This window comes from Dichotomopilus funicola, assembly GCF_033296635.1.
Source record: "Dichotomopilus funicola strain CBS 141.50 unplaced genomic scaffold C8A04scaffold_42, whole genome shotgun sequence".
Lineage (NCBI taxonomy): Eukaryota > Fungi > Ascomycota > Sordariomycetes > Sordariales > Chaetomiaceae > Dichotomopilus > Dichotomopilus funicola.
This window is the reverse complement of record NW_026944063.1, coordinates 242938-266600: the sequence shown is the minus strand read 5'-3', so window position 1 is coordinate 266600 and position 23663 is coordinate 242938. Positions and strand designations below refer to the sequence as shown.

Genomic DNA, 23663 nt, shown 5'->3' with positions numbered 1-23663 from the left:
GTGACTTGGCGATGCGTTCAATGCACCGGCACTCCAGAGCCGGCCCGCGGAGACGATCACCCGATAATACTCCCGGCAAGCCTCGGGATGGCCACACGACAAGCTTCCTTTTCATCTACATAGTATATCGTGGGGGGCCTGCAAAAGAAAACCTCGCGAATGAGAACTACACTTACCCCACGAGCCGATGATTCTGTTAAACCAGTTTCATCATCACAAACGCACATCATAAAGTGGCACGGGAGGGCAGATGATGGCTTGAGGTCAGCTCCCATCCAGAAGGTTGCCCACATGTCTCAGTCACGGTGTTGAAGAAAGCACCCTGACGGCCGCGGTGTAGCCAACACGTGGGAACGATGCTCGAAGCATATTGGCTCTCGCAGCTTTCTCGCCGCTCCCCATGCAGCGGCTCACACACATACAAACTTTCACCCCCCCTCGCCGCCTTCACGCTCGCATCCCATCCCGGCGCAGAGCGAGTCAGCAGCTGCGATCGGACGAAAAGGGATGGGGAATGCGATCAGCTAGGCGCCTCATCCGCGGGAAAGGGCAAGAGGGGGCATGACTTGATGACTTGAGTGGCTCTCGAGTGTTGAATCGCCCCCGCGAACTCATCAAAATGGTGGGTGCCCAGCGATCCTCCCGCATGTCTACCTGGAAATAGACCGAAGGTACCAGGCTGTGGGGGAAGGTGTCTTGGAAAGGCCGACTTCACCTTTTATTTGGACGTGTTCCCCCCCCCGAGCTCAGGAGGTTATTCTGATCGATGTGAAAAAGCGGCGTGTGGTCCTTTTTTCTACTCTCGCCTGGGAACGAGCATCCCGTCTGTTGCAGCGTCATCCTGACGGGCCCAACTCGTCCGATCATTCCCCTGTTGGCCACCGTCCAAATATCCGAGAACCCCCAAGGCAACAAAATCCTGGGTCCATCCACGGCAGCCCAACTGGTCACCGAACGCCAAACGCCAAAGCTGACGGACGGCTTCCTCCATTCTTTGGCCAAACAAAATCTCAGGCCATTCAGACCGACAGGCGCCAGTACACCAACTATGTAAAAACAGAACCGACAACCAAACACGACCCGCGCGCGATTCCTCTTTTTTTTGGTTGAATTTTATCTTACCATCCCCACAGTCGCATGATGCCCCTGGGAAGGCTGTTGGTCGCAGCGCTGCTGTGCCATGGCGTCATAGCTGAGCAGCCCAGGCCTCAAAGCCGCGAGGCCGTCGCTGTGCGTTCTGCCCCGCGCAAGCTGCACGGTCGGTTCCTGCATATCAGTGGTAGGTTGTTCCAATCTTTCGCTATCGATCGCGCGACCTTATCTCTGTCGCATCCGTTGTTGAATCACAGCGGAACGCTGCAATCCGGTCTACTATGTAAATTGGCAAGGGGCTGACCGTGAAAACAATCGCGGTAGACATCCACCCCGACGAGTTCTACAAAGTCCACTCCTCAACCGACGAAAATGGCGGGTGCCATCGCGGAAAAGGCCCCGCGGGGCCGTACGGCGCCGAGACGACCGACTGCGACAGCCCCTTTTCCCTCGTGAACGCGACATTCGACTGGATCGACGCGAACCTCAAAGACAACATCGATTTTGTCGTCTGGACCGGCGACAGCGCCCGGCACGACCGCGACGAGGGCCTCCCGCGCGACGTCGACCAGGTACTGGGCACCAACAGCTGGATCGCCGACAAGTTCGTGGACATGTTCGCGCACAAGACCGGCGGCAAGAAAACCATGACCGTGCCCGTGATCCCGACATTCGGCAACAACGACATCCTGCCGCACAATATCCTGCTGCCTGGCCCGAACAAGTGGTTCCAGCACTACCTGCACATCTGGCGGCATTTTATCCCTGAGGAGCAGCGACACAGTTTCAGCTACGGCGGGTGGTTCTTCGTCGAGGCCATCCCGAACCAGCTGGCTGTGTTCAGCCTCAACACGCTGTACTTTTTCGACCGCAACGCGGGCGTCGACGGCTGCGAGGATGCGTCAGAGCCCGGGTTCAAGCAGATGGAGTGGTTGAAAGTGCAGCTGCTGTTCCTGCGCGAACGCGGCATGAAGGCGATCTTGACGGGCCATGTGCCGCCGGCGCGCACGGAGAGCAAGATGCTGTGGGACGAGACGTGCTTTCAAAAGTACACGGCGTGGATGAACCAGTTTTGGGATGTTGTGATTGTGGGTCTGTACGGGCACATGAACATTGATCATTTCCTGATCCATGGCGAGGACGAGATTGATCTGGAGTCGCCCTCGGCCGATGGTGGGGTTCGTGTGGCCATGGACGACGAACTGTCGGTGCAGTCTGCGTCGGATTACCTGACGGAACTGCGCTCCATCTGGGCGACGTTGACGCCGCCACCGGCTTCGCCGGAGAAGCAGGTCGGCAAGAAGGGGAGGGATCGGAAGGGCAAGCATAGCAAGGATCCGTGGAGCGAGCGGTACTATCTGTCGTTGGTCAGCCCTAGCGTTGTGCCGAATTATTTCCCCACGCTGCGGGTTTTCGAGTACAATATCACCGGGCTCGAAAATACCGTCCTGTGGCAGGACGCTCAACAGACGGAGACGGACCAGGATACTGGCGATGGGACCCAGAAACATCTTGAACTCCGTGACCTCCCAGACGCGAACTCTGTCGACATCAATGACTTCGACATGATCGAAACAGATGACAACAACGACGACACCCTCGAATCAAACAAAAAAGACAAAACCAAGAAAAAGAAAAAGAAGCACGGCAAAAAACCCAAAAAGCCCCCCGCCAAAGACCTCCCACCACCCCCATCCAAATCCGACCCGCCCGGCCCAGCCTACTCCCCCCAACCGCTCACCCTCACAGGCTACACACAATATTTCGCCAACCTCACTCACATCAACAACCTCACCCTCGTTCCCGACACCCCGGAGGCGGCATCCTTCTGGTCATTCTCTTCCTCCTCCTCCTCTCCCCAGCATAACGCTAACGCCGACGCTGACGAGGACGAGGACGAGCTATCATGGACCAACTGGATCCTGTACCCCCTCGGCCGCTGGCGCAAAGGCAAACACGGCAACAAAAAGCCGGCCCATCCCAAACCGCCGCCGCCGCGTAAATTCGAGTATCAGGTTGAGTACAGCACGTTTGAGGATAAGATTTATCGGTTGGGGGATTTGACGCTGAATAGTTATGTGGAGCTGGCGTGGCGGATGGGGGGGAAGGTGGGGAAGAAGGGGGTGGGGGTTGATGGGTATGGGTATCGGGATGAGGAGGGGTATGAGGATGGGGATGATGTGGGGGGGGGTAGTGGGGAAGATGAGGAGGATGACTGGGAGGAGGAGGGGGTGGATGCTGATAAGAAGAAGAAGAAGGGAAAGAAAGGGAAGAAGGGCAAGAAGGATAAGAAAAAGCAGAAGAAGAAGCAGGATAAGATGTGGTTGCATTTTTTGAGGCACGCGTTTGTGAATACGCTGGAGGAGGATGAGTTGGAGGATTTTTTGTAAAGGGGGTGATGGACGATGGGCGATCACGATAAATGACGGGGTATGGCAATGGTGGCGGTTGTCTGGATTTTACTCTGCATTGCGTGGGATTGGGCGGGCGATGGAAGACTGGAATTGGCGGGATACTTTGAGAGCATTTCATGGCGTTTTGGGGGCCTGCCTGCCTTGGGGGTTGGTTTTTTATTGGTTTTGTTTTGGATACCTTGAATGAATTGAGCGCTGTCGCGTCTGTTTAGCACTGTGTGCATGGATTGGTGATGCATTTGTTGTGAAGGACTAGCCCTCTTACATGTGGGAGTGTGCCAAGTTAGACTGTGTGGAACTTGGCTAGTGCTGACAACTACAGATGGGACGGGCTGGGTTGGTGAATTTTGTAAGAATTGTTAAGGACAAGACAAATTGATCGCGCCTTCCGTGATATCAAGAGGTTAATATCATGTGGTCGAAGTTGAGAGGGGAGGAGCGACCGAGCGGCCGGTGTAAGTCGCGCCACAGTGAAGGTAGCAGTCAAGCCACAATCCCCACACTCTACTGCATGATCGACAAGCTGCCGCCACACTTCCTGCATGCTTACCCCTGTCAGGTCCTTCTTGGCCCCTCAAAGCTGCATCCCAGTTCCTTTTCATTTCCCTTGGCTTCTTCCATTTATTCGTACTTTGGAACCACCGCAACGGACTGTGGCTTCGTGCTTTTGTCAGTGTTTTGTCCTCGCCGTTGCTGCTTCTACAACACCGGATCACCATCTCTCATGTCGACACCACCACGGGCCTAAACAATCGCCCGCCCCCCCTTCCCAAACCCACGCGCCAACCAGGAATGTTCTCCTCCCTCAACCTCTTCCGCCTCCCCTACCGCCGTCGTCTCCGCCGCCGTCGCATGGCAACCCTCCTCCTCCCCCTCATCCTCCTCATCCTCCTCCTCATCCTCCCCCTCTACATCATCTACAAACCCCCCTCCCCCTTACTCCGCTACCTCTCCCACCGCTGGACCGACGTGCTCTTCCGCCTCTGGCTGCCCCCGACCAAGCCCCTCATCGCCCTCACCATCGACGACGCCCCCTCCGACCACACCCCCGCCATCCTAGCCGCCCTCGCCGCCGGCGGCGCCCGCGCGACTTTCTTTGTCATTGGTGCCCAGGCCGAGGGCCGCGAGGCCGTGCTGCGCGAGATTGTGCGGCAGGGTCATGAGCTGGCGAATCATGGGATGCATGACGAGCCGGCGAGGGGGTTGGGGAGTGAGGAATTGGAGGCGCAGATTAAGCGTACGCAGGAGGTGATTGATGCGGCGTATGTGGCGGAGGGGAGGACGCCGCCGCCGGTGGGGAGGGGACGGTATTATCGGCCGGGGTCGGGGTTTTTTAGTGAGAGGATTCGCGGGATGGCGAGGAAGTTGGGGTATCGGGTGGTGTTGGGGAGTATTTATCCGCATGATGCGCAGGTGGCGTGGTGGAGGGTGAATGCGAGGCATGTGTTGAGTATGTTGCATCCCGGGGGGATTATTATTTGTCATGATAGGAGGTCGTGGACGGAGCCGATGCTGAGGAGGGTGTTGCCGGAGATGAGGAGGAGGGGGTATCAGGCGGTTACGTTAACGGAGTTGTTGAAGGAGGTTACGGGGTGAGGGGCCGGTGGACGGTGTATTACAGGATTACGACAGCCTGCCTGGACACGACGACATTCGAGCCGACACCAATGTCCAAATGGCCGGCTGAGCTCCGTCCGAACGACAGTGATGGTAGCGGTTTACTAAGACAAGACACCACTCTTCAGCGGGTTAGTTGAACGGTATAGTTATAAGTGTCGTCAGACTCTATATCTATCGTTGAGCGAGGGCGAACTATTTCAACGCCACATTCATCACCACATCGCCAACTCAGTCATTACAGCATAAATCGTCCAGTCATTATCCAACAGTCATCTAGATACGGCAAGAGGTTGACCCGAAAAGTCCGACGCTTCTCCATACCGAGCAGAGAAATATCTGGTGTATTCCGCAATCGAAGCCATGGTTTGCGTCGGATCGACGAGCAGGCGCGTGCGGACAGCATCGACGAGCCGGTGCGGGCCGGGGAGAAACAGAGTAAGCCGGTCTGCTGTCGGAAGGCTGCCGAATATGGCTTCGAGGGATTCCAGCGAAAACGAAGCACGGGAGAGCAGGCGGGAGATGCACGTTTGACCTGTTTCGTCGGGCTGGGCGAAGCAGAAGCTCCTGGTGACGAGATACCGGGTGATGTGGGCCATGTCTTGTGGCCTGAGTGAAGACGGGTCCAAGACGTGGAAGAAGGTTTCGCCGCAGTGGTTGACGGCGCTGGGGTTCGACGACACGGCCATGATCCGCGACAAGACAGGCGCCGGCGCTGCCCATCGCGCAGCAACGTGGAGGGCCGTGTTGCCGAGCGCATCACAGCCGCTGGCCTCTGCTGCGGTGCAGGTGAACGACTCTGCGGGGCTGCCGTGCATCAGGATGGCGTTGATGCGTTTGTGAATGCACCACGTCGTTTTGCTGCAGCAAAAGCGGACGAGTTCCTGGTTTTCCTGCGTGTGGGAGTTGTCTTCCCAGTCCTGCGGGAGATTGTAGTAGGATCGGTAGTCGCTAAACAAGTCCCTCGTTGCGTGACTCGTCCAAACCGTTGACGACAGCGGCGCATGCTCGGCAGTTACCGGCCAGCTGAAACTCCCCGTCGCCGACTCGCCCCCGACAGATGGCCTTCCGCCCCAGTCCCCGCGTATCTCGACTACCGAACCGGTGCGCTCCTCCCCCCCGAACGAAATTGACCCTCCACAGCGGCTCGACGACACACTCACCGACGACTGCGACAGACTGGACCGGATAGACAGGCCGCTCAACAGGCTTGCCACGTCCGCCAAGAACGATGATGACCGGCTCCGACATCGTTCTCGAAGGTTCCCGATCTGTTCGTATCGGATGTCGTCTGATGGCCCGCCCCAGGGGTTTCTGAAGATGGCGGGCGACGGCCCTGGTTCTTGCCCCCCGCCTGTTGAGATTTCGCCCTCGCTGTCGTCTAGCGATCCTGCCCTGGGGTTTCCGGCTGTTTCCTCCAGTGGAGACTCACGCTTCGGCATGTTATCGAATGTTCGACGGGGTCGCAGGTCTAGGGGCGAACATGGCGAGTCTCCATCATCAAGTTCACCGCCGGTTGAGTCTTCGTCTTCGCCTTCTCTTCCCCCTGGCCGTGGACTCCTAGATACACCCGCTGTGGGGTTAGGCCGGAGGAGGATGGCGCAGGTCTTGATGACTGCTCGTCGTGGAACTGTGTCGGGGTCGGCGTTGGCCGTTGTTATGTCAGTGCAGGGCAGGGCTCTCAGCTTCGGGATCGGGGCTGAGATTGGTTGCTGCTGCTGTCTCTTCACGGTGCCATCACGAATCGATCGGAGATATGCGAGACGCTCGTCCATGGCCACTCGGTTCTTGGGCCGCTTTTGACGGTATGATTTGGACAGCATATCGTTGAGGAGGCATTGCGTATGCCGCGGTCTGTCGGGTTAGCCACTACCTCAAACCAGGCATGTCCAAAGAATGTATCGAGGAGTGTGGGGCCGGTGATGTCGACAACCTACTTTGGCCGAAACCCCTCCTCAGAAAGTATCGTCAAGATCTTCTTCAACGACAATTCCGCCTCCGGCGTGCACAAGTACAGTCTCAGCAGCCGTCTCTTCCGGGAGAGTGTCCAGTCGATCGCGGGTCGGCCGCGTCGTCGGAGAGTGGTGGCGTTGGTGCTGGTGCTGGTGCTGGTGCTGGTGCTGGTGCTGGTGCTGGTGCTGCTGGTACCGCCGCTGACGGGCCCGATACTGTCGATGTTGCTCCGGACGAGGCTGGTGATCATACCGCTGCTGCCGCTGTTGTTCAGGCTACCACCGGTGATGCTGCGTCTGAAGGCTTTGCTGTTGGGGGTTGTGGGGTGGGGTTGTTTGGCCACTCGGCCGCCTTTGACGCGGCACATTATCATGGTGGTAGTGATGGGGGGGAGTGGAGGTTGTGGAAGCGGTGATGAGACAGGAGTCCTCGTGGGACGGTCCAAGTAAATAAAACCACTTATATGTATCCATCACACCAGTCCAACAATGCCAAGCAAGGAACGGACGGCAGTTAGATATCATAACGGTTCCCTCGATTCGTCGATCGGGCCAGAGTAAAATATAAAACTACAAAAAACATAACCAAAAATAAAAATAAGGCGTCAAAGCTTGATTAAGCCTCCGCCACGTTGTTGTGTTTGTTTTGTGTAAGGGCGGGTGAATACTACTAACCAGGTATGTATGGAGGCTGCATATGTCCTTGCCCTGTATGAAGGGCGGAAGTGTGTATGTTTCGTTTCAAGCCGTTTTTGTTTCCTCCTCCCGTTCTCAGTCCCCCAGTCCAGTCCCCGGTTCGGAGCCGCTCGGTATGTCCCGTTCCCGTTTGTTCGCTCGTTCGTTTCGTTGGGTCCCTGGGATCTTTGTTTCTATGTGGTTGATCGAGGCTTATCCTTCGACGCAGTGAAATGTGGAGGTGCATGCACAGCACACATAGCAGTGGACTGCTTCCCTTTCTTTTCTTGTCCCGGGGAATAATGTATGTGTTTCGGATCATTCAGTCGCCACTCATCACAGCCACCTCCTCTCTTTTTGTGTGGGGGAGACGGGGAATGGGAAGAGAAAGACAGGTGGGTATGTGGGCGGGCCGAGCTGGACTGGCTTGGGGTGGGTGGACTGGGGGGACTGGGTGGACTGGGCGAGCTCAACTGAGATACCTCCCCTGGAACATACATGCCTTTCTACGTACTGCATGAGTAGGCGTGGGAGTTGGATAGTCTATGCAGATACCAACATTAGCCAGCCTGAGTCTCCAGCATATCCTCCCCATCCCTCTCGATGAAAACCGTTTCTTAAATAGGGGGTGCAAACATCAAAATAGGGCTGACACGGGATCATCCAGAATAACGCTCCCATAGCAAGCAGCAGCAGCAGCAGCATAGCAACAGCTTTACCCTACACACCTGAACCCTACCTACCCTACCTTCCTCTTCCGTCACATCCCTAGCTGCCTCTCAATGAGGCAATGAGATGAATGAGTCAATGAATGAACGATTGAACACCACGGCACCGACGGTCCTAAAGCGTGAACGAAGACCACAGCAGAACCAAGAACCAAAATCCAAAAAAAGCCCAACCCTCCCCCCTATCCCCTTGCCATCATGAAACATCCCAATGGGACTCGACAAGCCTCGAACAAAAGAAGAGAAAAAGAAAAGCTTGGCATACCCGCAGCGGCAAACCCGACCGCCGAACAAAAAAAAGAGATTTATTCTTAACCCTGAAGCATGGACATCATGCACGTTTGCTCTTTGTTATGTATGTACTTCCTGCTTGCTTGCCTTTCCCCTTTCCCTTTTGAGCGAACTAGGGGTAAATGTACATACATACATAACTCGTGCCTGTAAGTTGGGTTGCTTGGTTGGTTGGTTGTTGGGGGCTGCGCCCACCCACTCTCCCACTCTCCCACTTCACAAGCAATTACTGGACGGTAGTCAGTCAGTCAGTCCCTTGGTTTGTTCCCGGTTGGGGGTTGTTTCTAAATAGAGCGGGAAGAATGTATAGCGAATAATGGGGATGTAGGTGAGTTTGAAAGCCACGTGCGTCAGAGTGTTTTCTAGCAAAGAAACAAGCTAAAAAATGAGATCTCATTCGTGGGTTCAGCACTTATCCTCCACAGGGAGGGACGACAACCAGCTTCTCGAAGCTGTCGAGTTGCACAGCATTGTTTCAAGTTCATGTCATTTCATACTATAAACACTCGATACTAGCGATCTACTAATACACGTATAACGGAGAAACCCGACTGAACCCGGCTGCTTGCTGTCGGGACATCCGTGTTGTCAAAGAGGGGTCCAGATCGGGTGGGGTCAAGAAACCCACCACGCCATGTCCTGCCGGAGACGCCCTGTGAATGACGAATCGATGGAGCCCCGCGCCGGGATGTACTGTCCCGAGGTCGGTCCGGCCCCTATGTTTACTGATTAGTAGGAAATATTTTCTTCTTTTCGCAGCTTTTGTCGTCAACTTCATTTGTGCCCGTCTGGACTTTAAACTTGATCATCTGTGACGTGAAGAACACCTACAACCATGGTCTCGCCCGAGAAGAAAGCCGAGGGCGCCACGGCGAACCAGCTCACCGAGGCCTTTGGGAGAGAGCTCTCGTTGGCCTCGCGCTCCGTCCATGCTGATGACTATACTAACTCGCATACGGCCGTGGCTCCCCCAATGCACGTATCGACCACATTCCGCTACTCGGAGAACCCCGACGAGTTAGTAGCATGGTCAGATGTTGATGTGAGTCTAGGTAGCTTGTGAGTGTGTCTTACCAAACATGATACTAACTCAATACCGGTAGCCCCAAGATATAGATGACTTCTTTATCTACTCCCGTGAGAAGTCGCCCAACACGGTCCGCTTTGAGGCCATTCTCAGCTCGCTTCTCGGCGGCCCAGTCGTGTCCTACGCCTCTGGGCTTGCCGCCTTCCACGCCATGGTCGTCTTCCTGAACCCCAAGCGGGTAGCCATCGGTGGCGGTTACCATGGATGCCATGGCATCCTCAAGCTGTTGAACAAGCTCAACGGCCTCGAACAGCTTGAGCTTGAGAACGACGAGGACTTGGCCAAGCTGCAGCCGGGTGACATCATCCACGTCGAAACACCACTGAACCCCACGGGCGAAGCTCGCGATCTGGCGTACTACCGCAAGAAGGCCGACGAACTGGGCTGCTACCTAACCGTCGACGCGACGTTTGCGCCGCCGCCGCTACAGGATCCATTCCGCTATGGCGTCGACATCATCATGCACAGCGGAACCAAGTACTTTGGCGGGCACAGCGATATGCTAAGCGGTGTCCTGGCCATCCGCCCAGACCGGGCGCCCGGCAAGGACGGATGGCTGTTTGGCCTGCGCGAAGAACGGCTCGTCATCGGTGGCGTCTTGGGAAGCTTTGAGGGCTGGCTCGGGGTGCGCAGCCTGCGAACGCTAGAACTGCGCGTGCGGCGGCAGAGCGAGAACACGAAGCACCTGGTCGAATGGCTGGCATCTCAAAAGAAGGCCGGCAACAATCCCGTGTCGGACCTCGTCTACAAGATCCAGCACTCCTCCCTCCAACCCGAGGCGGCCGATCCCGACTCGTGGCTGAGCAAGCAGATGCCCAACGGCCACGGGCCGGTTTTCTCGCTGTGGCTGCAGTCGGAGCAACACGCCAAGCGGCTGCCGAGCAAACTGTTGCTCTTCCACCACGCGACCAGTCTCGGCGGGGTGGAGAGTTTGGTGGAATGGCGGGCTATGAGCGACTCGGCGGTCGACAGGAGGCTGGTCCGGGTTAGTGTGGGTGTCGAGGGCTGGGAGGACTTGCGGGATGATCTGCTGCGGGGGCTGGAGGCGTTGAGCAAGGAGGTGCCTGTTGCTAAATAAAGCTACGCAGGGAGGACGATCGGGGCGGCCCGAGATATGTAGCTGAGATGGTATGATGAAAAGGCGTTTACGGAATAGTAAATACAACGTGGCTCAAGACATAGACCATGCAATGAAATACTTGGCTAGTAGCTTTGGACCACCCGATGATATGCTTTGACCAGCGTTTGTGGCATTTGCCATTCCTGACGATCATGTTTACACTGCAGGGTAGCGGCGCTTGATGTCGATTTGGCGGGTGTTTGTTGTTTCAGACTCAACATCTTCATACCTTGCGCCCAGTCTTGCAGAAGGCCCTGAGATAAGATTGGAGGGGTAGTAAAAAAGGAAACCGCCACCATTCCATCGTTCACTGTCCCGTCTGGGCAGCAGCAGGATAGAGGGCAGCTTTTTTTCATTGGCTGAGATAGGCGACGTGCAGGGCAACTGGTCATGAGGCGATGAACAAATATGGAAGAGGGCCACATGGTTAATGTGCGGGGTAATTGGCTCAAGGGAGCAAGGTGGTCTAGAACAGTTCCCATGTCACGGCGGAAAGGGACCTGGTGCAGACCTTTGACATTGCATCAACACAGCTAGAAATATCATCACACCAATGAGTATGATTGTTATTTTAGACTGGAAGAAGGGCTTCGCCAGCATCGTGAGAGCTCGTGCCGGCATGCCCTCGACCCCTTAATGGATAAACTTGTACGACGGGTTTTATACCAACTTTCACAGCTTCGTTCGGGGACAACAGCCTTGAGTTCGGCAATGTCATTGTGTGGAGGAAGCCGCTGTCTATGACCCAGGCAGCCCGCGATACGGCTGGGGATGAGCCCTCTCAAGACCTGATGAGTTCTCTAAGAGTGTATGACCATTTCTCGTTCGTCCGTCGTCGGTCCGATGTCTTTAGAACTTCTAAGTACTCACAATAGTCTACGGTAGACTCTACTCTAGCGGGGAGGAGTTAGGATGACGCGCGCGACGTGAGAGGTCAAGACTCGGCCCGTATACAACTTTACTCCACCAGCAGAGGTCCTCGTGCATCACGGAGCCGGCCTTATACCCCCAGGCTGAGAGCCCCCCCCCCGACAAGCTTCCGGCGCTAACTAATCGAACCGATGGCGCTAAGAACGGAACCCCATCTCCGCGGGGCCCCGGATTTTGGCCGAGTTGGGTTAGGGTTACCGGGCCGAACCACCCACACCTCAGCCGCGCATTCAGGCCATCCCCCAAACCAACAACACCGCGAGTGACTTGGTGGCGCGGGAAAAGTAGATCACCAAGCCGACCGATAAGCCCGAGTTGCGCAAGCGGCCTCTCTTGCAGTTGTCAAGGCACCCCAACTTTATCACGGATGTAAATCTATAAATAATCCGAGGGTCGAAATGTGTGCGGGGACGAGTACGTATCTGTCTGTGTCCTTGGTCTTTGGCAAAGACGACGCCCAGGTTGCCGATGCTACCTGCCCTACTTCTACATACTTCTACAAGACCTATGCAGCCCCATCAATGGGCCGGCCTCGGCGGGGTGGCACTACCTTTAGCGCGACCGAGGGAAACGCCGAATAGGAGACGCACGACCCGTAGTCGATGGCATCGGTCGCGCATCCGGGGCGGTTTGCTCGAGGTGAGATTCCTCGGTTCAATGCTACCCACTCCCCCTTACACGAGGCGCCTTGGAACCCCAGGTACTTAATGCTCGACTCATCGCGAGCAAAGAACAATGTTGTCTCTTCCCCACGCTCCGCCTACTCACCCTCGAATTGCCCCAGCACTTGACATCCCATCGCCATTGTCGAACCGCATCCCGGATTCCAGAACGCGACAATGAAGTTGACGTACGGAGCGACGGTCTTTTCGGCCGCCGCGCTGGTCCATGGACACGGGTACTTGACCATCCCGTCCAGCCGAACACGTCTTGGCTCAGAGGTGAGAGCACGGGCTCGGTCTTTGGGCTGCGTGAAGCGAGAGACTGACTCTGACCCAAATAGGCCGGCCTTGATTCCTGCCCGGAGTGCACCATTCTTGAGCCGGTGTCGGCGTGGCCCGATCTGAACGTGGCGCCGGTTGGCCGGAGCGGCGTTTGCGGCTACAACGCCCGCGTGAGCATTGACTATAACCAGCCGAGTGCCAGCTGGGGCAACTCGGTGGTTGCGACCTACTCCCCTGGCCAGGTCGTCGATGTGCAATGGTGTGTCGACCACAACGGCGACCACGGTGGCATGTTCACGTACCGAATTTGCCAGAACCAGACTCTGGTCGACAAGTTCACGACGCCGGGCTACCTTCCCACCGACGCAGAAAAGCAAGCCGCCGAGGACTGTTTCGAGGCTGGGACGCTCCCGTGCACCGACGTGTCGGGGCAGAGCTGTGGATACAATCCAGACTGCCAGCAGGGTCAGGCGTGCTGGCGGAATGACTGGTTCACGTGCAACGCCTTCCAGGCGGACAGCAGGCGCGCTTGCGAGGGCGTTGACAACGCCCCCCTGGGATCCTGCTTCACGACCATCGCGGGCGGATACACGGTAACCAAGAAGATCAAGATCCCCAACTACTTGTCGTCTCACACGCTGCTGTCGTTCAAGTGGAACTCGTTCCAGACCGGCCAGATCTACCTCTCGTGCGCCGACATTGCCATCACCGGCGGATCCACTACCCCGAGCAGCGCGACCACCTTGGCAACGAGCACGCGCGCGTCGACCTCGACCTCGACCGCGTCGAGCGCCACCGCCTCTTGTGTCGCCGCCAGCTCCGTGGCAGTGACCTTCAACGAAAAGGTGGCTACGGTCTTTGGCGACACCATCAAGGTTGTCGGCTCGATTCCCGCGCTCGGCAACTGGAGCCCGTCGTCCGCCATTGCTCTGTCCTCCTCCCAGTACACGAGCTCCAACCCGCTCTGGAGCACCGCCATCACCCTGCCCGCCGGCACGACCTTCCAGTACAAATTCATCAAGGTCTCAAGCGGCGGTGCTGTCACGTGGGAGAGCGATCCCAACCGCTCGTACACGGTCCCGAGCACCTGCGGCACAACCGCGTTGAGCGAGACATCTTGGAGATAATTAGGTTCGACAGGAGAAGGGCCTGTCTGTCTTTGAACAGGATAAGATTCCACCGGGCGCTTGCTTGTACATAGGTTGCCGTGGTTGTATGTACGGCTTTCTCGCGGAGAGTTGAGGAGGGGAGTGCGGTAGGAGACTGTCTTGTTCGAGTCTTGATGGAGCTTGCGAGGAGGATAAGAACTGGGAAGTGGCGCGTGGGAAAGCCATTGTCTGGAGGAGGATGGCTGGCATCGAGTGGTGATTTTGTTCTATTTGAGCACTCGTTAAGGCTAAACGTGTATAGAGTTTAGTATAGGTCTACCTTATTTAAACGGCGCTAAATCCTCCTCGTGTTCGTAAGTGACAGCGATATTAGGGCTGAGCAGGGGTTCCTGTTTGAGCACAGACTTCCCAAAACGGAAGGCGTGATCGTGTAAGTCGCCTGGCCCTGATCTTCTTTGATCTCTTCATTTGCCCTCATGCTGGCGCAGGAATGATAGTTGAATTCACCCACCTAAATACGTTGATTGAAGGCTAGAGTCTTGGGCTTCGTTTTGCCTAGCGACAAGCCCCTCATTCGATTTTTGCCCTCTGTTTGAATGATAACAAGTGTATCCTCATTATTTCTTCTTCGTTACCATTAGTCGTGTAATGCGCGTATTCTTGACTTTCTAAAGAAACAAAGTCTGAAATCTTCCCTCGCCATCTTGCCCTGTAACCACCCTGGGTAACAAATACCCCTAATTGTGTCCCATACCCATACCATTACTCCAGCCAAACCCGAGAGGGAGAGGCACACACTTTATCCCCCAAACAAATACCGTTCCCCGCCCCCAATTCCCAGAGATCCCCAGGTTTCCAAAAATAACCCCCACGCCATGCAACAAAGAATCATCATCACACCCCCTTCTTCCCACGCCCATTAGTGTACTCACACCTCCACCCCCTGCGCTTGAATCTCAGGAATCCTCTCCGACCGATCCGGTAGCGCACCCAACTCAGCACCCTGCGCACTCGGCCCCTTCTTCCGCCCACCCAACCCAGGCAAGAACCGCGACATAGCCGTCCCACTCTCCTCCACCGGCCCCGAGGCGGCGGCAGCATTCCCACTCCCACTCCCACTACCATGAGCATCATTATTATCCGAACCAAACTTGGAAAAGAACCCCAGCCCCCTCTTCTTCAACGCACCATGTTTCCCCCTCCCACCTTCCTCACCACCACCCTCCTCATCCTGCTCGTTCAACCCAACGTCTTCGAAGCGTCCGTCGTCGCTCATGCTCTCTTCTGGGGTCGGCGGGCCCCATCGGCGCTGCTGGTCGCTGAGGGATGAGCGGGGGTAGTACCGCGTGCTGTTGTTGAAGGATCGTAGGCTGGAGTCAAGGGATTGGCGGGTGGGGTTGGTGCGGGAATCGTAGGTGCTGGCGGTTATGACGACGGGGCTCTTGGCGCTGATGTCCTGTGTCACGCGAGGTTGGTTAGTCAACACGGTCCCTTGGGGGCGGGGGGACAGAGGTTGGGGGGGGCATACAAAAGACCGCCGGTATGAGTCGAACGACTCGCGGGAAATGGGAAAGTGCTCAATGTCGCCGGTGGTGCGGCCCGGCGTGAGGCTGGCGCTGCGCTCGGTGGAGGTGCTTGATAGGTAGCGCCGGGGCCAGGAGGCTTCTCGTTCAATTGGGGAGGGCTGGTGATTCCCATTAGTTAATCTGATTTCTACCGGGAGAGGGGCGGTGAGGAATGTGGTGAAATTGTGGATAACTCACCGGCAGGTATACTCCGCTGTCATTGACGACTATGTCCAAGCAACACAAAAGAAAGTCAGCCACCCCGCTCAATCCCAACTCCGAAGCCGACCGGGATCAACCGGCAATTATACCCAGGAAAATACACATACCGCTCATCTTATACTCCCCCGTGTCCTGGCTCCTCCTGCTGCCACTGCGAATACTGAATGCCGACGACGATGCCCGGGATCCCACGGTATCTACCCTCTCAAAGCCGGGGTGCGCGGCGTCAGGGGTCGTCGGCGTGAGAGCCGGGGACAAGCCGGGCCCGGAGGTCTCATCTTGTCCGGCGGCAAGAGCGGGGCCGACACGCCGAGCGAAGGGGTTACAAATTGGCATTGTGGATTTTAGTTTAGACAGTGTTGTCGTTGGGGTTGTCAGTCAATTGGTAGTGGTGGTGCATTAACTGCAGATGAGGGTGTGGCTAGTGCAGGAAGTTGAATTGGGTATGTATGAGTGAGAAAAGATGGGAGAGTTGTGGGATGAGAGAAAGGGAAAGTTGGGATGCAGGTGGGATGAGTAACTAACGGGACGGAATGGGCGGAACCGAAAGATGGATCGAAAAAAGGTACGGATACAGCAGCAGAATCTTAAGGCGAAAATCCGAAAGACCGAACCGCCAATCGCCCCCGTGAAGATCCAAGTTTTGCATGCAAAGCCACCAAGCCTCGATCCCTCGAGCCGAACAATACCACCTCGCTTCTTCTTCCAACGGCTAGTTAGCCCAGATCTTGCCAACTCCGGGCCAGCCACCACAGATTCTCCCCATCATGGGTGAATGCCCGTGATCTCGTCAGCAGGACAGCCCAGCCAGCCCGGGCACAGCGGGCTGGAGAAAATGGCAAGTTCAGTCCCAGCGGCACCAGCACCGACCGCTCCGCGCTGTTCCCGCCAATGACAACTCGCTGGGCTTCTGATGTCCACCAGGTTTCCCCATTCGCAGGGCCTACCCCTGGCCGGCTTGAGCCCGGCAATTCGGGCTTTGGCAGGATTTCACAGTGGAGTGATCGGCCCCGGAAGTGCAGGTTGCGACGAACCCCTCTGGCCCGTTGCCCGACCCCACCACCCGTCCAGTGCCGTCCCAGGAACACCACGATTTTGTCCCTCCATGCCGAGAAGTTAATTCCAAAGGGCTTGAGAGTAATGATGTTTAAGACGGTATTCCCCCCCCCCCTCCTTCGGGAATCACTCCTTTTTTACTCTACGAGACCAAGCCGTTCCCAGAAACCGAAAGTTGAGCTGGGTCGTTCGAGTTAACCCCTCACGTCGTGCCCCATGTGCCTCTTGTGCCCCTCCACATCAGACAGACCAAGTGAGGCAGTGCCTGAGTGCCACGTTCTGGCACAGGATTGAATCTTTGACTTGTGCAAAAAGCAGCTTTCTAAAAAGAGTGGGTCTTTTGAGGCGTCATGGTATGTACGTATGTACCTCACGTTGATTGTTTCTGTTTCTCTTGAACCGCGGCTCAAATCAACCCTGATCCGGCATCTCCCAGGGATTTAAGTCTGCTCTCTGATTTTCCTTATGAGACGGACCCGGTCAAACGCCTGTTGTCCTACCCGCAAGCACCCTCACTCCCCCTCCACCCCCGGATTCCCCCCCTCCAAAAACTTAAAAAACGTCACTCTATTCCCATCCCCATCCCTAATCCCAAACTGTCGATACCCCCACTCCTTATCCCCCAATTCCTCCACAATCTCAGCCTCCCCACCCGCCTTCAACACCCGATAGAACTCATCCAACTCTTCCGTGCCCAACGCCACCCACGCCGATGATGGATTGACAGTGCTGGAGAAGTAGATATTGGCGGCTGCTTTGTCGCCCGCGAAGAGCGAGCAGAAGGTCGCCTGCTGCTCGCCGGACTGGTCGTCGGTATGGATGCCGCCGATTGTGAAGCCGAGGATGGTGGTGTAGAAGTGGACTGTGGCTTGGATGTTGGAGGAGTGGAAATGGGGGATGATTTTCCAGGCGGATTGGATGTGGTTATTGTCGGCTGGTGGCATTGTGGTGGGGTTTCTGGGTCTTTACTGATCAATTGCAGTGCGGCAGGATCTATGTAGCAAGAGACGAAAACAACCTCAGTGCTGTAAGCCGTGATCTTCGAAGTTTGAACTTTGAACACCCCGTAAAACCCCTACCAGCTCGAGATCTCTGTATTAGTCATCAATTGCAGTTGTAGTGGAAGTACACTCCGGAATCCGAGATTCCGCTGCTCCGCCCCCTTTGCGGATTGGCTCGATTGGCTCGATTGGCTCGATTTCGAGATTTGTTCTCTCGCACGTCGAGCACGTCTGGAGGGGAAACTGGGCGTGTTGATCAGAGGGGCAAGTTTGCCACTTGTACATACATGCACCTTGCGAGCACCGTTCCTCAATACACTACTGTGATGTGGAACTTGTGAAAGGGTGCGGCATTCCCGAGGAGACAGCAGTTCAGATCGGGCCCAATCTTGCGCGTGATCGGCGGTCGTTTGGGAGAGACCTACCATACACTACACTACACTAGTGTACACTAGCTACACGTACAGTGCAGTGACGAAGAGATTGAGTCCGAGGCTTCAGCTTGTCAAGGCCGATGGTACGGTGATTACAGTACAGACATGTAACCCACTGTGAGTGCGAGCCTACACGGAGGATAGAGTAGCGGAGGTTCCATCTGGCTGTCTGGCGGTGCGTTTACACGTGTTTTCCCAAACGTAGCGGATAGTTAATTCTAATACGTCTGTCTGTTCCGAGATTTCTTCTCCCATTACATGGTACCCAAAATGAATCATGCTCCTCTATCACTAGGCTAGCTTCCCGCTTCCCGTGAAATTAAACCCAAAAAAACAACCGGACCAACTGACTCTATGCTAACGCAGCCAGAAAAAAAGAAAGAGAGAAAAAAACAGAAAACGCTCAACTTAACTCTAGCTTCACCACTCCGTATCAGGTATTGATCATATATCCCACTCCACGAACTCTTTACTCCCATACCCCGGATCCACCCACCCCTTAAACTCATCCACAAACCGCACCGCTCCCGCCAGATACCGATTATTCTCGTCCCCCCACGTAGTCGCCGCCCCCCTCAGCATCCACACAGCTATTCTCACTGTTAGCTTTCCCCTTCTAATATGTAACAAAGTGCTCGTTCAAGATGGGGAGAGAGGGAGGGAGAGAAAAGGAGAGAGGAAAAGAAAAGAAGAAAGAAAAAAGAAAGACTCACTCTTAATATAATGCGCATCCCCCCTCCACTCCGAAGCCATCGCCTTCTTCTCCGCATACTCCCACCCTTTCCCCTCCAAGTACTCCGGCTCAGACGGAATCCAATCATCATTAATCTTCGGCCGTAGCATGCCGATATACACCGCCAGCGCGAGCAGCCACCACTGACGAAGCAGCAGCACGTGGTAGCGCGCGGGGATGTGCGGCAACAAGATGCGCACCGCGTGGCTGGTGGTGAGGATGTGCACGAGGAAAAGGTTGTAGGCGGCTGTTCCCGGGGCCGCGCTGGCGATGACGACGGAGAAGGCGGCGGATTGGGCGGCGCGGAAGTGGGCGGTTATGTCGTTTCCTCCTCCTGATGCTGCTCCTTGTGGGGGGGTGAGGTCCCAGGCATTCCAGTAGTCTAATAGTAAATCTTCGTGGTGGTCGAAGAGGGCTTTGACGTTGCGCCAGCCGGGGGTGCCGAAGAGGCCGTCGAAACGGGTGTCGTGGGAGAGTTTTTGGAAGAGGTCTCGTGGCGAGGAGGAGGAGAAGGGGGATGGGCGGGTGTAGGAGGGGTCGTCGGTGTAACGGTGGAGGAAGTTGTGCTGAATGGCCGCTTGGGTGATGGCTTCTACGGCGATGGTGCGGCTGTCGAACTCGTAGGCGTAGGCGAGGTGGATGAGGGGGTGGCCAACTGGTGTTTGTTAGTGGTCACGATTCGGTGTATCTAGTGAGTTGTACTCAGTGAGGGGAGAAGAAGTAAAGAAGTACGTACGCCCCCCCACGAGACAGCTGACCAGCGGCCGCTCCGGGTGAAACAGAAACTCCGGCACCATCTTCCGCCAATCGTACGCGTGCTTCAGCGCCAGCTCGTCCTCGAAGAAATCGATAAACGCCCGCTGATAGTGCTTGTCCCCCACGCAGTCCACCCAGTTGTCCTCAGCGATCTGCCCCGGCGAGTCGGGCCATGGCAGGAGCAGCTTGGCTTCCTCGTTGTAGACGTAGTGCAGCTGTTCCGGTCCGGCGCCGAGCTGGTAGGCCGTGCAGAGGGCGTAGACCATGTGGTTGTCGAACTGCAGATTTCGGTAGAGGAGCGCGTGGTTGACGTGGTTGGCCCTGAGCAGGTGCTTGAGCGTGCGCGCCCGCTTGTCGGGGTTGGTTTCGACGTTGAAGACCTCGACCGGCGTGAGCTTGACGGCTGGTGGCTCGCTGGGTGCGGCCAGGAGCCGGTTGACCAGCGGGAGGTATGAAAGGATGGAAGCCATGTTCGTGTCTTTTTTTTTCTTTTTTCTTTTTTTCTCTTCCTCCCTTTACCGCTCTCCCAATGTCCTCAGAGATGAATCGTTATGCTCACTGCTAAGGTGCTTAGTATGCCAATTCAAAATTTTAATAAGTGTCTTCTCACGACCGGTGCGGAGAAGTTGAGGTGGTGAGTGTGTTTAAAAGAGACCGAGGCTCATTCATGAAATGGGCTGATCAGCAACTAATAACCCTAACGGGCATCTCATACATTTGTTGAGAGCTGAGTTTCAAGGGTTGGATTGATGCGTTGGGTGCAGGTGGTTGGGCACTCCAGCAGCTGAGCAGCAACCCACGCAAGCCACAGCGCTGAAGATCCAACCCATTCCGGACCCCTGTCGCGCTAACCAGCTGAGACACCCCACCTAACCCCAACGTCATAGCACCTCCCACGCTACCCAACAAGCCCGAAAGCTCCGAGGGAATTCACCTCCAAGCTCCCGTCCCGAATCTCCCGTTGACACCATCTGAAACCGAGACACACTTCGCCGATTCAGCTCCAATTCGAACAACCGCAGCCATGGCCCCAAAAGCGATCATCGCCCCGTCGATCCTCTCAGCCGACTTCGCCGACCTCGGCGCGGAATGCTCCCGGACCATCGCCCAGGGCGCTGACTGGCTCCACGTCGACATCATGTATGTACAATACCTCGTCTCACACATACACAACACACCGGTCCCCAATCCCCTCTCACAATCACACTGACCTAACTAACCATGCACACACCCCAGGGACGCCCACTTCGTCCCCAACCTCACCTTCGGCCCGCCGGTCGTGGCCAAGATCCGGCCCCACGTCGATCGCCCGACCGAGTCCTTCGCGAAGGGGACCTTCGACTGCCACATGATGATTGCCGAGCCCAAGAAGTGGGTGAAGGAATTCAAGGCGGCGGGGTGTGACTTGTACTGTTTCCACTACGAGGCGGCGATCGACTCGACGGCTGCTGAGTCGCCTGAGGCGCCCAGGACGGAACAGAAGACTTCGCCGCGGGAGTTGATTAGGTATATTCATGAGCAGGGGATGTTGGCGGGGATTGCTATTAAGCCGGCGACCAAGGCGGAGGTGTTGTTTGAGGTGTTGGATAGTGGGGATGTGAAGGAGAGGCCGGATGTAGGTTTCCCTACCCGATGGAAAGATGGAAGATGAAAATAAGGACCGGAAAAAAGGTGCTAATGGGATATGATATAGATGGTCCTCGTAATGACGGTCGAGCCCGGGTTCGGCGGGCAAAAGTTCATGGCCTCCGAGCTGCCCAAGGTGCAGGCTCTGCGCGCGCGGTACCCGGACCTGAACATCGAGGTCGACGGCGGACTGGGGCCCGGGACGATCGACCAGGCTGCAGATGCCGGGGCCAACGTGATTGTGGCCGGCAGCGCGGTGTTTGGCGCCAAGGACCCGGCGGGGGTGATTTCCCTGCTGCGGGAGGCGGTGGATAAGAGGGGGAAGTTATAGATGGACTGGAATATACATGAATGGTACGTATGCGAACATAGCGTGTACATAGGTCTAAAAGTGATCACCAACATGAGGCCGTATATATGTAGAAGCCAGCTCATAGTATACCCCTGGTCAATATCAACTCACTTCCGCTCATCCAACACCTTCTCCAACAGCCCAATCAACGTCTTCACCTCCTCCACTATCAAACACATTAGCACGGCCCACACACTCTCAATACGACGAAAAGAAAACTCACCAGTATTATAATGCACCATACTAACCCTCACCACCCCGTCCTCCCCCAGCCCAAGCACCTCCTTCGCCAACCTCTCCGAATAAAACGACCCCCACCGAATCCCAACTCTCCCACCACACTCCTCCTCCACCCTCTCCACCACCTCCTTCGCACTCCACCCTTCCACCGTAAAACTCACCGTCGGCACCCTCTTCTTCCCAATCTCCTCCTCACTCTCCCCATCCTCCTCCCCGCGCTCCCCATATATCGTGATCCCCCCTTTCCCCTTCCCTTCCCTCCCCCTCAACCACCCCAACAACACCCCCACCAACACTCCCTCCTGCCTCTCAATCCCCTCCCACTTCCCCCTCAAATACCCCACCACCGCTGGCAACCCACTCACCAACTCATACCCAGCCCCCGCCAGCCCCAACTTATCCTCCAACGTCCTCCCCTCCTTAAAAAAATGCCCCAACGACCTAATCTCCCCCATCGCCCGCGGCGAAGCGTATAACTGTGCCAGGTGTGGACCAAAGACTTTGTACCACGAGAAAGCGTACAGATCGACCCCACCGAGAGAGGGGATGTGTACGGGCCGGTGCGGGGCGTAGGCTACTGCGTCGACGCAGACGAGGGTGGACGGGTTGAGGGCGTGGATGGTGGTTGCGATGGTGGGGATGTCGTGGATGGTGCCGAGGATGTTGCTGGCGTGGGTGAGGGCTACGAGGCGGGTTTTGGGGGTTATGAGGGAGGGGAGGTCGGAAGCTAGGAGGGTGGGGTTGGTTTTGGAGGGATTTAAAGGGTTGGGGGGCGCGTCGGGGTCGGGACGCCACCATTTGATGATGACGTTTTGGCGGACGGCGAGGTCGACCCAGGGTCCGATGTTGGCTTCGTGGTCGAGGGCGGAGAGGACCAGTTCGTCGTGTTCGGAGAAGCGGAGGGCGTGGGAGACGTTGCGGAAGAGTTGGCTTGTTGAGGGGCCGAGGACTAGTTGTGTAAGTTGTGGGTGCTGGGGAAGGACAACTTGGAGGGACAGCTCAGGGGTAATGGGGGGATACGCACCGATTTCGCTGGGTGACACTCCAATGTACTCGGCCGCGGCGGCGTAGCCTTCGTTGTACCGGGCGGTGGACTCCTTGCCGGTGGTATAGCTGGCTCCAAGCTGGACGTTGGTGTTGAGGAGGTAGTCTCGGATCCTGGGTGTGTTAGTCCGCGGTTGCTTCTTTCTTCTCCTTTTTTCTTCCTTTTTTGGCATGTTGAGGATCATCAAGGAACAGATGAACTTACCAATCCGCTACAGCCCCCAATGCCTGACTGCCGCCCGCATTATCAAAATACACACGATCTCCGGCCAATGCGGGGAAAGCCGCCCTCACTTCGTCCAGGTCTAGCGTGGTCATCGTGGATGTGAAGCTGTGAAACCGTGAAGCAAGGATATCGTAATGATCGGTTTTATACGTCCTGAAGGTATTCCTAAAATAAGACACCACTGAATGAATTGGACGTTACAAAATAGACGAAACTCAGTTTCATCCGAAATGGTGTCAATGAGATGAATTGGGAACATGAAAAGGGGCCTAGGAAACACGCCGAGTGGCCGAAGCGACCCGGCGAGCACGGGGCAAGGCCCCACTCCCGGAGAGATGCGGGTCAACCCGGCTTTACGGATATCGCACTGGAAGTGGGCGAGATCAGGCTCACTCATCCGGCCCGCGTGGGGGCTAACTTTACTTTTTTTTTTTTTTTTTGGCTCCGTT

The 23663-nt window shown here is 56.2% G+C and overlaps 9 protein-coding genes across 9 annotated transcripts; 4 read left to right on the top strand and 5 right to left on the bottom strand.

Annotated features, from left to right (window-relative positions):
- Positions 1-1140: 1140 nt before the first annotated feature.
- C8A04DRAFT_38173 (hydrolase-like protein) lies at positions 1141-5102 on the top strand (the record flags this gene model as incomplete). The annotated part of the gene is made up of 5 exons (XM_062784143.1): positions 1141-1279; positions 1417-2923; positions 3119-3478; positions 3908-3909; positions 4297-5102. 5 exons carry the CDS (start codon positions 1141-1143, stop codon positions 5100-5102), a joined length of 2814 nt encoding a protein of 937 aa, XP_062636017.1.
- A 293-nt stretch (positions 5103-5395) lies between these two features.
- C8A04DRAFT_13079 (uncharacterized protein) lies at positions 5396-7326 on the bottom strand (the record flags this gene model as incomplete). The annotated part of the gene is made up of 3 exons (XM_062777572.1): positions 5396-6808; positions 6854-6977; positions 7061-7326. The coding sequence occupies 3 exons, from the start codon at positions 7324-7326 to the stop codon at positions 5396-5398; spliced, it is 1803 nt and encodes a 600-aa protein (XP_062636016.1).
- A 2278-nt stretch (positions 7327-9604) lies between these two features.
- On the top strand, positions 9605-10934 carry C8A04DRAFT_13064 (pyridoxal phosphate-dependent transferase; the record flags this gene model as incomplete). Its single annotated transcript, XM_062777569.1, has 2 exons — positions 9605-9811; positions 9873-10934. 2 exons carry the CDS (start codon positions 9605-9607, stop codon positions 10932-10934), a joined length of 1269 nt encoding a protein of 422 aa, XP_062636015.1.
- Positions 10935-12745: 1811 nt separating this feature from the next.
- C8A04DRAFT_29775 (Glucoamylase) lies at positions 12746-13977 on the top strand (the record flags this gene model as incomplete). Its single annotated transcript, XM_062781126.1, has 2 exons — positions 12746-12847; positions 12910-13977. 2 exons carry the CDS (start codon positions 12746-12748, stop codon positions 13975-13977), a joined length of 1170 nt encoding a protein of 389 aa, XP_062636014.1.
- A 910-nt stretch (positions 13978-14887) lies between these two features.
- C8A04DRAFT_38169 (uncharacterized protein) lies at positions 14888-16082 on the bottom strand (the record flags this gene model as incomplete). Its single annotated transcript, XM_062784142.1, has 4 exons — positions 14888-15415; positions 15488-15643; positions 15723-15751; positions 15854-16082. The coding sequence occupies 4 exons, from the start codon at positions 16080-16082 to the stop codon at positions 14888-14890; spliced, it is 942 nt and encodes a 313-aa protein (XP_062636013.1).
- A 1232-nt stretch (positions 16083-17314) lies between these two features.
- On the bottom strand, positions 17315-17746 carry C8A04DRAFT_13067 (Glyoxalase/Bleomycin resistance protein/Dihydroxybiphenyl dioxygenase; the record flags this gene model as incomplete). Its single annotated transcript, XM_062777571.1, has 1 exon — positions 17315-17746. The coding sequence occupies one exon, from the start codon at positions 17744-17746 to the stop codon at positions 17315-17317; it is 432 nt and encodes a 143-aa protein (XP_062636012.1).
- Positions 17747-18681: 935 nt separating this feature from the next.
- C8A04DRAFT_38167 (uncharacterized protein) lies at positions 18682-20196 on the bottom strand (the record flags this gene model as incomplete). Its single annotated transcript, XM_062784141.1, has 3 exons — positions 18682-18827; positions 18951-19625; positions 19707-20196. 3 exons carry the CDS (start codon positions 20194-20196, stop codon positions 18682-18684), a joined length of 1311 nt encoding a protein of 436 aa, XP_062636011.1.
- Positions 20197-20750: 554 nt separating this feature from the next.
- Positions 20751-21683, top strand: C8A04DRAFT_29771 (Ribulose-phosphate 3-epimerase-like protein; the record flags this gene model as incomplete). The annotated part of the gene is made up of 3 exons (XM_062781125.1): positions 20751-20866; positions 20963-21341; positions 21420-21683. 3 exons carry the CDS (start codon positions 20751-20753, stop codon positions 21681-21683), a joined length of 759 nt encoding a protein of 252 aa, XP_062636010.1.
- A 128-nt stretch (positions 21684-21811) lies between these two features.
- Positions 21812-23306, bottom strand: C8A04DRAFT_29770 (putative cysteine desulfurase; the record flags this gene model as incomplete). Its single annotated transcript, XM_062781124.1, has 4 exons — positions 21812-21870; positions 21928-22893; positions 22969-23102; positions 23194-23306. The coding sequence occupies 4 exons, from the start codon at positions 23304-23306 to the stop codon at positions 21812-21814; spliced, it is 1272 nt and encodes a 423-aa protein (XP_062636009.1).
- Between the last annotated feature and the right edge of the window lie 357 nt (positions 23307-23663).